We start from the raw sequence: 13,881 nt of genomic DNA on the forward strand, positions 1-13,881 counted from the left end.
AGAATCTATATATTTTGATTTGTTTAACACTTTTTTTGGTTACTACATGATTCCATGTGTTATTTCATAGTTTTGATATCTTAACTATTATTCTAAAATGTAGAACATACTACAATGGAAGAAAAACACTTGAATGAGTAGATGTGTCCACACTTTTGACTGGTACTGTATATTCTATATAGCGTGTGTGTGTGATTATTTATATACACTGCTCAAAAAAATAAAGGGAACACTTAAACAACACAATGTAACTCCAAGTCAATCACACTTCTGTGAAATCAAACTGTCCACTTAGGAAGCAACACTGATTGACAATAAATTTCACTTGCTGTTTTGCAAATGGAATAGACAGGTTGAAATTATAGGCAATTAGCAAGACACCCCCAATAAAGGAGTGGTTCTGCAGGTGGTGACCACAGACCACTTCTCAGTTTCTATGCTTCCTGGCTGATGTTTTGGTCACTTTTGAATGCTGGCGGTGCTTTCACTCTAGTGGTAGCATGAGACGGAGTCTACAACCCACACAAGTGGCTCAGGTAGTGCAGCTCATCCAGGATAGCACATCAATGCGAGCTGTGGCAAGAAGGTTTGCTGTGTCTGTCAGCGTAGTGTCCAGACCATGGAGGCACTACCAGGAGACAGGCCAGTACATCAGGAGACGTGGAGGAGGCCGTAGGAGGGCAGAAACCCAGCAGCAGGACCGCTACCTCCGCATTTGTGTAAGGAGGAGCACTGCCAGAGCCCTGCAAAATGACCTCCAGCAGGCCACAAATGTGCATGTCTGCTCAAACGGTCAGAAACAGACTCCATGAGGGTGGTATGAGGGCCCGACATCCACAGGTGGGGGTTGTGCTTACAGCCCAACACCGTGCAGGACGTTTGGCATTTGCCAGAGAACACCAAGATTGGCAAATTCGCCACTGGCGCCCTGTGCTCTTCACAGATGAAAGCAGGTTCACACTGAGCACATGTGACAGACGTGACAGTCTGGAGACGCCGTGGAGAATGTTCTGCTGCCTGCAACATCCTCCACCATGACCGGTTTGGCGGTGGGTCAGTCATGGTGTGGGGTGGCATTTCTTTGGGGTCCGCACAGCCCTCCATGTGCTCGCCAGAGGTAGCCTGACTGCCATTAGGTACCGAGATGAGATCCTCAGACCCCTTGTGAGACCATATGCTGACACATGCACATTTGTGGCCTATATTGGGGGTGTCTTGCTAATTGCCTATAATTTCCACCTTTAGTCTATTCCATTTGCACAGCATTATGTGAAATTTATTGTCAATCAGTGTTGCTTCCTAAGTGGACAGTTTGATTTCACAGAAGTGTGATTGACTTGGAGTTACATTGTGTTGTTTAACTGTTCCCTTTATTTTTTTGAGCAGTGTATATAAATACATCTTCAGGTTATTTTATTTTCATGACTGTCTTTATCCATAAATGTAATAGGGTGTTTGTGCCAGCCCTATTCAAGAGTACCAAACCTCTTCCAATAACAGCTAGTTTTCTCAGACCACTCCCAGACAGTCCTAGCAAAAATCTTGATTCAGAAATTGCTCTTTGCTAAGAAGTATTTGTCTATTTTTTTACGATTTTAATTGAAAGCAATCACATTAAGGTACTTTTAGGGTCGCGTTATAGCAGAATTGAGTTTCACACCCCCCCAAAATAAAACACATTAGAAATATCTTGTTGCGTTTTGTAAAAGCAGATCTAAAATGTTTCTTATTGTAATTTATGCTCGTCATCAGACAGTTTGCTTCAATTGCACTTCTCCACTGATGAAAATACTTTTCTCGGTGTAGCCTGCTTTTCTCCGGTAAATGTAAGATTAACTTCAAGCATAACATTAGGAAGTGTAGCTGGCTACATTCTTTCTATGATAAACATTAGACATATGAATGCCATGCATCGTTTTTTTTGCAAAAAAGACCTTGCTTTTTCTTTGTAAGCTCGTTTATTTCTGTGGCTGCTAGCCAAAAAGCCTTGCACTTCTATTGTCATCTGATCAAAATTGAGCTTTTTTTCTGCCCCATGTGTTGCACTAATGTATTTTCTGTCAAGGAAAACTAGTTGCACGCCGCTCTATTGAAGCAAAAAATACACTGACTTTCAATTTCAAATGCAGATTTTTTGTTTGTTTTAAAAATCCAAATTCCTGAACTCTAACATGACCCCTATACTTAATTGTTACCCAAAAATGATTTGATTTTGAGATAAGAACTGCTGCGTTGGACCTATAAAGTTTCATTTCTGCAAGTGCGTTATCTTTTGATTGTTGTATTCGCCATCTTTCAGATCTTTTTGGTTACGCATTGCACAACTCTGACTTGCATGTAAATCATGTCAATGAGAGCTGTGCGAGACGTTGTGCGTGGTTTTCTTAATTATTCAGCCTCCTATGCTTATCATACTCTGTGTAGAAATTTCTATCAGTGTGATTTTGATGTGCTTTCTTTTTTCTTTGTGCCTTGCAGCACAAAAATGCCACAGCAGTACTGGAGTACGAACGAATGGCAGAACTTGACTTCGAAAAGAAGGATTTCAGAAAGGCATGTTACCCCATTCAACCCCCCTATACACACACACACACCTATTGACACACAGACTTTGGCAGTCAACCCGGTTGTGAGATGGTAGCTGTTGTCTTATCTGCTGCAGGTGGTGTATTCGATGGACAAGGCCCTGGGATTGGCGTCCACCTGCCATCGCTTCAAAATCCTCAAGGCTGAGTGTTTGGCACTACTGGGTCGCTACCTAGAAGCCCAGTCTGTGGCCAGGTACAAACCAATCAGGCACTAAAGTGGGTCAGGAAGGAGTGGAAGTTAGGAGGTTTATCCAACCAAGCTCTTTACCAGGACATTTGTTTCATATTTGAAAGGCAGGTTTTATATATGTGGTGCTATATACAGTACAGTGCCTTGCAAAAGTATTCATCCCCCCTTGGCCTTTTTCCTATTTTGTTGCATTACAACCTGAAATGTAAATATATTTTTATTTGGATTTCTTCTAATGGACATACACAAAATTGTCCAAATTGGTGAAGTGAAATGAAAAAAAATTACTTGTTTCAAAAATTTATTTAAAAAAAACTAACGGAAGTGCATATGTATTCAACCCCTTTGCTATGAACCCCCTAAATAAAATCTGGTGCAACCAATTACCTTCAGAAGTCAAATAGTTGGGTAAATAAAGTCCACTTGTATGCAATCTGTGTCACATGATCTCAGTATATATACACCTGTTCTGAAAGGCCCCAGAATCTGCAGCACCACTAAGCAAGCGGCACCATGAAGACCAAGGAGCTCTCCAAACAGGTCAAGCACAAGGTTGTGGTGAAGTACAGATCAGGGTTGGGTTATATAAAAAAAAAAATATAAAAAAACGAAACGTTGAACATCCCCAGAGCACCATTAAATCCATTATTTAAAATGGAAAGAATATGGCACCACAACAAACCTGCCAAGAGGTCTGCCCACCAAAACTCACTGACAAGGCAAGGAGGGCATTAATCAGAAAAGCAACAGACCAAAGAGAACCCTGAAGGAGCTGCAAAGCTGTGTGCTTGTTTTTTTATACCTGTTTGCAATGGGTGTGGCTGAAATGGCCGAATCCACTCATTTGTAATGGCCGAATCCTTTTGTATATATGGTGTATGTACGTACAGTGCATTCGGAGAGTATTCAGACCACTTGATTTTTTTCCCACATTTCGTTACTCTAGTCTTATTCTAAAATGGATTAACTACCTTCTGCTTAGTGTGCTTTTGTGCTTAGGGTTGTTGTCCTGTTGGAAGGTGAACCTTCGCCCCAGTCCGAGGTTCTGAGCACTCTGGAGCAGGTTTTCATCAAGGATCTCTCTGTACTTTGCTCTGTTCATCTTTGCCTTGGTCCTGACTAGTCTCCCAGTTCCTACCGCTGAAAAACTTCCCCACAACATGATGCTGCCACGACCATGCTTCACCGTAGGGATGGTTCCAGGTTTCCTCCAGACGTGATGCTTGTCATTCAAGCCAAATAGTTGGTTTCTTGGTTTCATCAGGGTCTGACAGTCTTAGGTGCCTTTTGGCAAACTCATAGCGTCATGTGCATTTTACTGAGAAGTGGCTTCCGTCTGGCCACTCTACCACAAAGGTCTAATTGGTGGAGTGCTGCAGAGATGGCTGTCTTTCTGGAAGGTTCTCCCGTCTCCACAGAGGAACTCTAGAGCTCTGTCAGAGTGACCATCGTGTTCTTGGTCACCTCCCTGACCAAGGACCTTCTCTGATTGCTCAGTTTTACTGGGTGGCAGAGAAGAATGGGAGAAGCTCCCCAAATACAGGTGTGCCAAGCTTTTTATTTTTTTTATTTAACCTTTAACTAGGCAAGTCAGTTAAGAACAAAGCTTGTAGTGTCATACCCAAGAAGATTTGAGGCTGTAATCACTGCCAAAGGTACTTCAACAAAGTACCGAGTGAAGGGTCTGAATACTTATGTAAATGTGATATTTCAGTTGTTTTTTTTTATATATAAATTTGGTGAAATTGATAAGCTGTTTTGGTATTATGTAGATTGAAGAGGGGGGGAAACTATTTATGCAATTTTAGAATATGTCTGTAAAGTAACAAAATGTGGAAAAAGTCAAGTGGGCTGAATACTTTTGGTCATGTAGTATATTTTGTTTTCAGCTGTAATAGGATGTTTGTAATTTTTCATGGGTTATAAACTTTTCAACTGTCGAATTTCACTTCAGCCCTTTTTTTTTAATATTTTTTTTTACAACTATTGGTGACTAACATGAGTTAAAATGAAATTACAAAACCCCAGAAACATTGCCATTTTGACGAGGCTTCTTTTGCCCTTGTTTTTATGTTTGCTCCAGTTAGGGGAATATCAAAGTCAGATTCTTTGTCTTATGAATCTTGTCTTTTCTCTCCCAGCGATATATTGAGGATGGACTCGACTAACGGAGACGCTCTGTACGTGCGAGGCCTGTGTCTGTACTACGAGGACTGCATCGACAAAGCTGTGAAGTTCTTCGTGCAAGCACTGCGCATGGCCCCAGACCACGAGAAGTCTCGGCTAGCTTGCAGAGTGAGTCACTCAACTTGCGCCTGTGCTTATTTTTAAAATGTTGAAATTATTTACTCGTGTAGGGTAGTTTTATGTCATTGGATAGTGTACAGGGAGAGGTCGGTAGCTAGGCCTACCTCTTACTGGCTATATTTTAGTTTTTAGCTTAATAAATCCAAGTCACAAACAACCATTTTTAATAGCACCAATACTAAAAAGCATCAGTATTCTTCACAATAAACACTTTCTCTACAATATATTTTGGCCAACATCAGATGTTAGTATTTATACCTACAGCTTTCGAAGATCTATTGATTGCTTTAACTTGATCATAGTATACCAGTACCAAAACGTTGTGATACTTATACTGATCCAAAGAACCCACTGGTGCCTGTTTTAATTGTTTTCTGAAGTTGTTTATAAATTCAGTTACATTTTGTAATTTCATTTAGCCTGTTAGAGCCAAGAGCACAGGCGAGTCTGAGCACAAAAATTAAGAAATGGGCTTGTCTCTAGCCCAAACCATTCAAAAGTTATGACCCATATTACCGGAGCAACCCTTTTCTTTCTGTCGTGCATTAGCGTGCATGTTGTGGGACGTTTTAAAGTAATCCTAGGCTGCTAATTATTGTTTTGATAACAGCCTTGTTCAGTCATGTTACTGACTTCAGTCATGTTACTTACTCTGCTGGTCAAGCTAACAACCTGTTAACTTGACCAGCAGACCTAGGCTATAGGCGCATATTTGGATGGCACAGGAAGAAAGGAAAAAGGTTAGCTACTGAGAGAGATGTGCTTCAAAGATAGGATTCATATAGGCCTAATGTAAGCCTAAACTATAGATCTTAATAAAAAATTAGGAACGCTAAGCCACTCTGATTTTCACCCCCGTGGTATCATGTTACCATTTGGCCTAGTATTGTGAGTAAAATGTTGGTATTGTGACAACACTACTTGATCAATTGTGGGTGGCACAGTGGTTTAAGGAACTGCATTTCAGTGTAAGAGGCGTCACTACAGTCCCTGGTTCGAATCCAGGCTGCATCACATCCGGCCGTGATTGGGAGTACCATAGGGCGGTGCGCAATTGGCCCAGCGTCGTCCAGGTTTGGCCGGGGTTGGTCGTCATTGTAAATAAGAATTTGTTGTTAACTGACTTGCCTAGTTAAATAAAGGTTACACATCAGTACTGTAGCCCGCAAATTGAGTTATACTGCATCTGACGTACTGATTCAATGTGGTTGATATCTGTCTAAAATCAGAATGCCAAAGCTTTGAAAGCCAAGAAGGAGGAGGGAAACAAATTGTTCAAGGACAGCAACTTTGAGGCAGCCTACCGGCTCTACTCGGAGGCCCTGGCGATAGACCCCAACAACATCAAAACCAACGCCAAGCTCTACTGCAACAGAGGCACCGTCGGGGCTAAGGTGAGAACCTCAACTGGAATGCTCTAGAACAAGGTAGAGTTCAGGAACAAATGCGCAAAAACATTGCATAATTAAGTGTTCATATTGGGCAATTTCAGGTACTACCTCATCTCAAAAGTGTTCTCCCAATTTATTAAATCCTAGACAGGACTGGGAAAGTACTTTTGTAAAAATCCGGAATGTACATAATGGCCAGACCTTAAATAATACTACAAATGAAAAAGGAACCCAGATGTGTCACATGGGGTAAAAATCTGAAGCACCACCAGAGAGGAAGTGCAGTGGCCAGGATGAGGGAGAAGACGGAGCGAGATTAAACTAGACCGACATTCTGCTAATTTTCCGAGAGAAACATCCAATATCAATTAAGTTTTCTGTTCCCAAAACTAGAATCTGTTACAAACTGTAGTTGGAGCAGCCTATGGGCAGTAAGAAACAGGAAGCAGCGGTATCCAGTGTAAAATTGTGTCCAGTTTATTCACAGTTAAAAGGTGGTTCCATGTGAAGATATAATATGGCAGAATATTTACATTCAGTGTCTTCGGTAAGTTTTCAGACCCCTTGAATTTTTCTACATTTTGTTTTAGTCAGTCTTAATCTGAAATGGATGAAATAAAAAATCCTCAGCAATTTACACACAATACCCCATAATGATAAAGTGAAAACAGTTTTTTGAAATTTGTGCACATTAATTAAATATAAAAAACAGATACCTTATTTAAGTATTCAGACCCTTTGCTATGAGACTCGAAATTGAGGTCAGGTGGATCCGTGTCCATTGATCATCCTTAATGTTTCTACAACTTGATTGGAGTTCACCTGTGGTAAATTCAATTGATTGGACATGATTTGAAAAGGCACACAACTGTCTATATAAGGTCCAGTTTATGTCAGAGCAAAAACCAAGCCATGAGGTCGAAGGAATTGTCCGAAGATCTCCGAGACAGGATTTTGTTGAGGCACAGATCTGGGGAAGGGTACCTAAATATTTCTGCAGCATTGAAGGTCCCCAAGAACACTGTGGCCTCCATCATTCTTAAATGGAAGAAGTTTAGAACCACCAAGCCTCTGCCCGGCCAAACTGAGCAATCGGGGGAGAAGTGCCTTGGTCAGGGAGGTGACCAGGAATCCAATGGTCACTCTGACAGAGTTCCAGAAAGACACATCTGGACGAAACCTGACACCATCCCTACGGTGAAGCATGGTGTCTGCACAGAGGAATTTTAGAAACTCCCCAAATACAGGTGCGCCAAGCTTGTAGCGTCCTACCCAAGAAGATATAATACAGGAATGATATGTTTTACGTTTTAGATATGTTGGAATTCAGTTTCATTAGAGAACAAATTGATACGATTCAATGCATTAACATGTTGCTTAAACACATTAATTTTCCATTTTAAAATAAGATCTGCTGCTGATGGAGCTCATGACCTGGGCCTCTAAGTTGGATTTGTCTGAGCTGACTTCTCTATTGTCTGTGTCAGTGGGGAGTTTAGCATGTAAATCTTGGTGGGACCAACACATTTTTTTAAATGATGTTTGCCAGCAAAGCTACTACACAAAACGAAACAATACATTAATTGCACTATACCGGTGACAAATGGTGCCCACAAACTGTTAGGGCCTACATAACGCTGTCCCAACAAGAGCTTTCTTTTCAGCACCATTGAGTGAATCCTTACCACTAATACACCTGGTTATCAGCGGAGCCTTGTCTGGCAGCGAAACAGTTCATTCAGCCTCATTTACTCCTTTAAAAAAAAAACATAGCTGATATGGCTGACTTGTGTGCAAATTGTCATCAAAGTCTGGCTTTCAAGACAACTGGGAACAAAGTCGAATCATGCCGCCATGATTCGACTTTGTTCCCAGTGATCTGCTGGTTGGAGCTCTAGAAAGAGGCCAGAGTTCACAGCTAGTTTTTATCACAGTTCCCAGTTGTCTTGAACTCATTGAACTCTGAGATTTCCCAGTTCCGAGTTTCCAGTTGTTTTGAACGTGGCAGAAGTCATGCTGGATTGACAGCATGGCTGTTGGAAGAGACCCTTTGGACCACAGACCCACTGTTGCCAGAGAATGGAATGTTAATTTCTCTACCATAAGCCGCCTCCAACGTCGTAAAGATCATTTGGCAGTACGTCCAACTGGCCTCACAACCGCAGACCATCTGTAACAACACCAGCCCAGGACTTCCACATCCGGTTCTTCATTTGCGGGATCATCTGAGACCAGCCACTCGAACAGCTGATGAAACTGAAGCTTATTTCCGTCTCTACTAAAGGCCTTTGGGGGGAGAAACTCATTCTGATTGGCTGGTTCTGGCTCTCAAGTGGGTGGGCCTATGCTGTCTCAGGCTCACCCATGTCTGCGCCCCTGCCCAGTCATGTGAAATCCATAGAGTAGGGCCTAATTTATTTATTTTAATTGACTGATTTCCTTAATATAAACTCAGTAAATCTTAAAAATTGTTGCATGTTGTGTAAGTTTGTTTTGTTCAGTGTAGCTATGACATAGTCAAGGAATATACAGTCCATTCGTAAGGTTCAGACCCCTTGACTTTTTCCACATTTTGTTACGTTACAGCCTTATTCTAAAATTGATTTTGTTTTAATTAATCATCAATCTGCACGCAATATCCCAGAATGACAAAGCAAAAAAAACTCCATTTTTCAAATGTATAAAAAATTGATTTAAAAAAAATCACATTTACTTAAGTATTCAGACCCTGTACTCAGTACTTTAAGCGCCTATTACAGCCTCAAGTCTTCTTGGGTATGATGCTACAAGCTTGGCACACCTGTATTTGGGGAGTTTCTCCATTCTCTGCAGATCCTCTCAAGCTCTGTCAGCTGTGCCACGACGTTACCCATCCAACCTATTTTCAGGTCTCCAGAGATGTTCGATGGGTTCAAATCTGGGCTCTGGCTGGGCCACTCAAGGACATTCAGAGACTTGTCACGAAGCCACTCCTGCATTGTCTTGGCTGTGTGCTTGGGGTCTTTGTCCTGTTGGGAGGTGAACCTTCGCCCCAGTCTGAGGTCCTGAGCGCTCTGGAGCAGGTTTTCATCAAGTGATCTCTCTGTGCTTTGTTCATCTTACCCTTGACTAGTCTCCCAGTACCTGCCGCTAAAACACATCCCACAGCATGAGGCTGCCACCACCATGCTTCACCGTAGGGATGGTACCAGGTTCCCTCCAGTCGTCAAGACTGCTTGGCATTGCTTGGCATTCATCACAGCAGAGAATCTGGTTTCTCATGGTCTGAGAGTCCTTTAGGTGCATTTTGGCAAATTCCAAGCAGGCTGTCATGTGCTTTTTACTGAAGTGGCTTCCGTCTGGCCACTAACATAAAGGCTAGATGTGCCAAGCTTATAGAGACTTACCCCAAGAGACTTGCAGCTGTAATTGCTGCAAAAGGTGTCTCTACAAAGTATTGACTTTGGGGGGGAATAGTTATGAACTCAAGTTTTCTGTTTTTAAAACGTATTGTTTGTTTCACAATATAAAAAGTATTTTGCACCTTCAAAGCATGTTGTGTAAATCAAATGATACAAACCCCCCAAAAATCTATTTTCATTCCAGATTGTAAGGCAAGAAAATAGGGAAAATGCCAAGGGGGATGAAGCCACTGTATCTTACACATCGGTCCCCGATTCAAATGTTTATCTGTGAATCATTGCATCCCTATTAACAGGCATCTTCATTATAGCCACTTTTACATTTTCTGTCCAAATAGACATCTCAAAGAAGCCATAATACTTTAATACTCATGATACTGACGAAAGAGTTAAAGTACAACAATATATACATTTAGGATAAATTCATTATGTGATATAAGGGAAAACATGAATGCGTCAAACCATTTATAAGGGGAATTAAATGTGCGTTCATGACGAGAGCGGCTGAGTCCGCATCATCACACGAACAGAGCGCACGTTTCTTAGAATTTCACTTTTGCCAAGTTGTAAAGAATGGCATTGTTTAGGAGTGCAAAGACAAATTGAAGTTTGTCTTGCTCACACGTACTTGTAGAATAGGCCTTCCCTAACATAAATATGCAAATACATGCTAAAATGCGCCAATTGGATCGCACCAGCTCGTGCTTGGCTCAGCCTTGCTTGTTCTGCCCAATGTGTCTCCAAACTCCCATTTGTAAAAGGCCCATCTTGGGGTTAGTTAAAAGTACGTTTGATAGTACTTTACGTATGTTAGCAATCCAAGCTAGATTCTGGAAGTTGAGTTCCTAATTGTTTGAAACGCATGCCATCTGTTCATTTTTTATCTTTACTTCCTCTCCTTCAGCTGAATAAACCTGATCAAGCAATCGAAGATTGCACAAGTGCAATAAAGTTGGACGACACGTATATCAAGGCCTATTTGAGACGAGCCCAGTGGTAAGCTATGAAGAAGTACTCATAACAAGTGGCTCAGACTTGGAGCGATAATCAGCGATCAAGTCATTGAGATCTCCCATGGTGGGTGTTTCATGCAAACACCTTAGATAACGGCAGTTTTGTTGATAGCCAAGGCTTGCTAGCAAGAACTACCCTCTCTGTGGCGTGGTTGCGTCACCGAAATTTGCTTAATATTGAGACATTTCAATTCGGGTCGCTAGCTCTCTCTTTTCCGACCGTTAAGTCGCTGTGTCTCTCCTCTTGTTTCCCTCTTCCATTGAAAATGACTGGTTGCTGGTAGCTAGGCTGCTGAATATCGCTTCCAAGAGACTCTTTGCCTCTTGACTCTGAGACAGTGAGACACTTAACTCTGCTTGTGTTTTCTGCAGTTATATGGACATCGAACAGTATGAAGAAGCTGTACGGGACTATGAAAAGGTCTACCAGACGGAGAAGACAAAAGGTATGTTGATATTGCAACCATAGTTTACTTCATAATCACCAGTGGAAAAAATAATGGCAGAGGTTGAACAGTACTCCATTTCTTTCCTGTGAAGTTTTTCACTAATTTCTTCAAATGTTCTTAATGGTGATGGTTGATTCCATTATTGCATTTTGTTAATTCGGGTGAAATTGCTCACTTTTGTTAACATTCTCTCTTCTGTCTTTCCCTCTCTCTTTCCCTTTCCCTCTGTATAGAACACAAGCATCTCTTGAAGACGGCTCAGTTGGAACTGAAGAAGAGCAAGCGGAAAGATTACTACAAGGTTCTGGGGGTGGGAAAGAATGCCACAGAAGATGAGATTAAGAAGGCCTATCGGAAACGGGCCCTCATGCACCACCCAGGTACACCAACACACACAGGCAACACCATTGAGGAGTAAGACTCTGACCTGATTTCAAATAATATTTATATTCTTTCCAGTACTCCAGGCAGGCTCAATCAAACATCAAAGTTTTTGAAAGAAACCAACACTATAGAATAGATACTTTATTGTCAATTGGTTAGAATGGAAATTTGTCTTTTCCCTTTCCTAACACCCCCATTTATTATTGTTATTATACCTTTATTTCAACAAGGAACACAGACTGAGACCAAGGTCTCTTTTACAGCTGGGCCCTGCGTATATATGTTTACACATACAGTTTAGGTACAATGATTAAAAAAACTAAACAAAACGATCACAGATAATACAAAAATATACACTGCTCAAAAAAAGAAAGGGAACACTAAAATAACACATCCTAGATCTGAATGAATGAAATATTCTTATTAAATACTTTTTTCTTTACATAGTTGAATGTGCTGACAACATAATCACACAAAAATTATCAATGGAAATCAAATTTATCAACCCATGGAGGTCTGGATTTGGAGTCACACTCAAAATTAAAGTCGAAAACCACACTACAGGCTGATCCAACTTCGATGTAATGTCCTTAAAACAAGTCAAAATGAGGCTCAGTAGTGTGTGTGGCCTCCACGTGCCTGTATGACCTCCCTACAACGCCTGGGCATGCTCCTAATGAGGTGGCGGATGGTCTCCTGAGGGATCTCCTCCCAGACCTGGACTAAAGCATCCGCCAACTCCTGGACAGTCTGCGGTGCAACGTGGCGTTGGTGGATGGAGCGAGACATGATGTCCCAGATGTGCTCAATTGGATTCAGGTCTGGGGAACGGGCGGGCCAGTCCATAGCATTAATGCCTTCCTCTTGCAGGAACTGCTGACACACTCCAGCCACATGAGGTCTAGCATTGTCTTGCATTAGGAGGAACCCAGGGCCAACCGCACCAGCATATGGTCTCACGAGGGGTCTGAGGATCTCATCTCGGTACCTAATGGCAGTCAGGCTACCTCTGGCGAGCACATGGAGGGCTGTGCGGCCCCCCAAAAATGCCACCCCACACCATGACTGACCCACCGCCAAATCGGTCATGCTGGAGGATGTTGCAGGCAGCAGAACGTTCTCCACGGTGTCTCCAGACTCTGTCACGTCTGTCACGTGCTCAGTGTGAACCTGCTTTCATCTGTGAAGAGCACAGATGAAAGCGAATTTGCCAATCTTGGTGTTCTCTGGCAATGCCAAACGTCCTGCACGGTGTTGGGCTGTAAGCACAACAACCCCCACCTGTGGACGTCGGGCCCTCATACCACCCTCATGGAGTCTGTTTCTGACCGTTTGAGCAGACACATGCACATTTGTGGCCTGTTGAGGTCATTTTGCAGGGCTCTGTCAGTGCTCCACCTGCTCCTCCTTGCACAAAGGCGGAGGTAGCGGTCCTGCTGCTGGGTTGTTGCCCTCCTGCGGCCTCCTCCACGTCTCCTGATGTACTGGCCTGTCTCCTGGTAGCGCCTCCATGCTCTGGACACTACGCTGACAGACACAGCAAACCTTCTTGCCACAGCTCGCATTGATGTGACATTCTGGATGAGCTGCACTACCTGAGCCACTTGTGTGGGTTGTATACTCCGTCTCATGCTACCACTAGAGTGAAAGCACCGCCAGCATTCAAAAGTGACCAAAACATCAGCCAGGAAGCATAGGAACTGAGAAGTGGTCTGTGGTCACCACCTGCAGAACCACTCCTTTATTGGGGGTGTCTTGCTAATTGCCTATAATTTTCACCTGTTGTCTATTCCATTTGCACAACAGCATGTGAAATTTATTGTCAATCAGTGTTGCTTCCTAAGTGGACAGTTTGATTTCACAGAAGTGTGATTGACTTGGAGTTACATTGTGTTGTTTAAGGGTTCCCTTTATTTTTTTGAGCAGAGTATATAAAAAATAAATACATTCAACAGATTTCATTTACACATAGGTTATTCTACTAACAGCACAAGAACTTGCATTACCCGAAACTTACAAGCAATACAAAAATAATTTAATTTATTTATTTAACCTTAACCAGGAAGGGCTCATTGAGATTTAAAATCTCTTTTTCAAGATCGTCCTGGCCAAGATAGGCAGCACCAAGTCATTACAAAAATTGCAGACAGATATGAAA

General features: G+C 42.2%; 1 protein-coding gene across 2 annotated transcripts in view; it reads left to right on the forward strand.

Annotated features, from left to right (window-relative positions):
* The window catches only part of LOC129829265 (dnaJ homolog subfamily C member 7-like), a 61,999-nt gene that overhangs the window by 31,951 nt on the left and 16,167 nt on the right, over positions 1 to 13,881 (forward strand). For both annotated transcript variants that reach the window (XM_055890976.1, XM_055890975.1), the window contains 7 exons: positions 2,479 to 2,553; positions 2,663 to 2,781; positions 4,920 to 5,073; positions 6,315 to 6,479; positions 10,782 to 10,873; positions 11,263 to 11,336; positions 11,573 to 11,719. In XM_055890976.1, coding sequence (XP_055746951.1) covers positions 2,479 to 2,553; positions 2,663 to 2,781; positions 4,920 to 5,073; positions 6,315 to 6,479; positions 10,782 to 10,873; positions 11,263 to 11,336; positions 11,573 to 11,719 — 826 coding nt within the window. The remainder of the gene's footprint in view (positions 1 to 2,478; positions 2,554 to 2,662; positions 2,782 to 4,919; positions 5,074 to 6,314; positions 6,480 to 10,781; positions 10,874 to 11,262; positions 11,337 to 11,572; positions 11,720 to 13,881) is intronic.

The sequence above is a fragment of the Salvelinus fontinalis genome, chromosome 30, assembly GCF_029448725.1.
Source record: "Salvelinus fontinalis isolate EN_2023a chromosome 30, ASM2944872v1, whole genome shotgun sequence".
NCBI lineage: Eukaryota > Metazoa > Chordata > Actinopteri > Salmoniformes > Salmonidae > Salvelinus > Salvelinus fontinalis.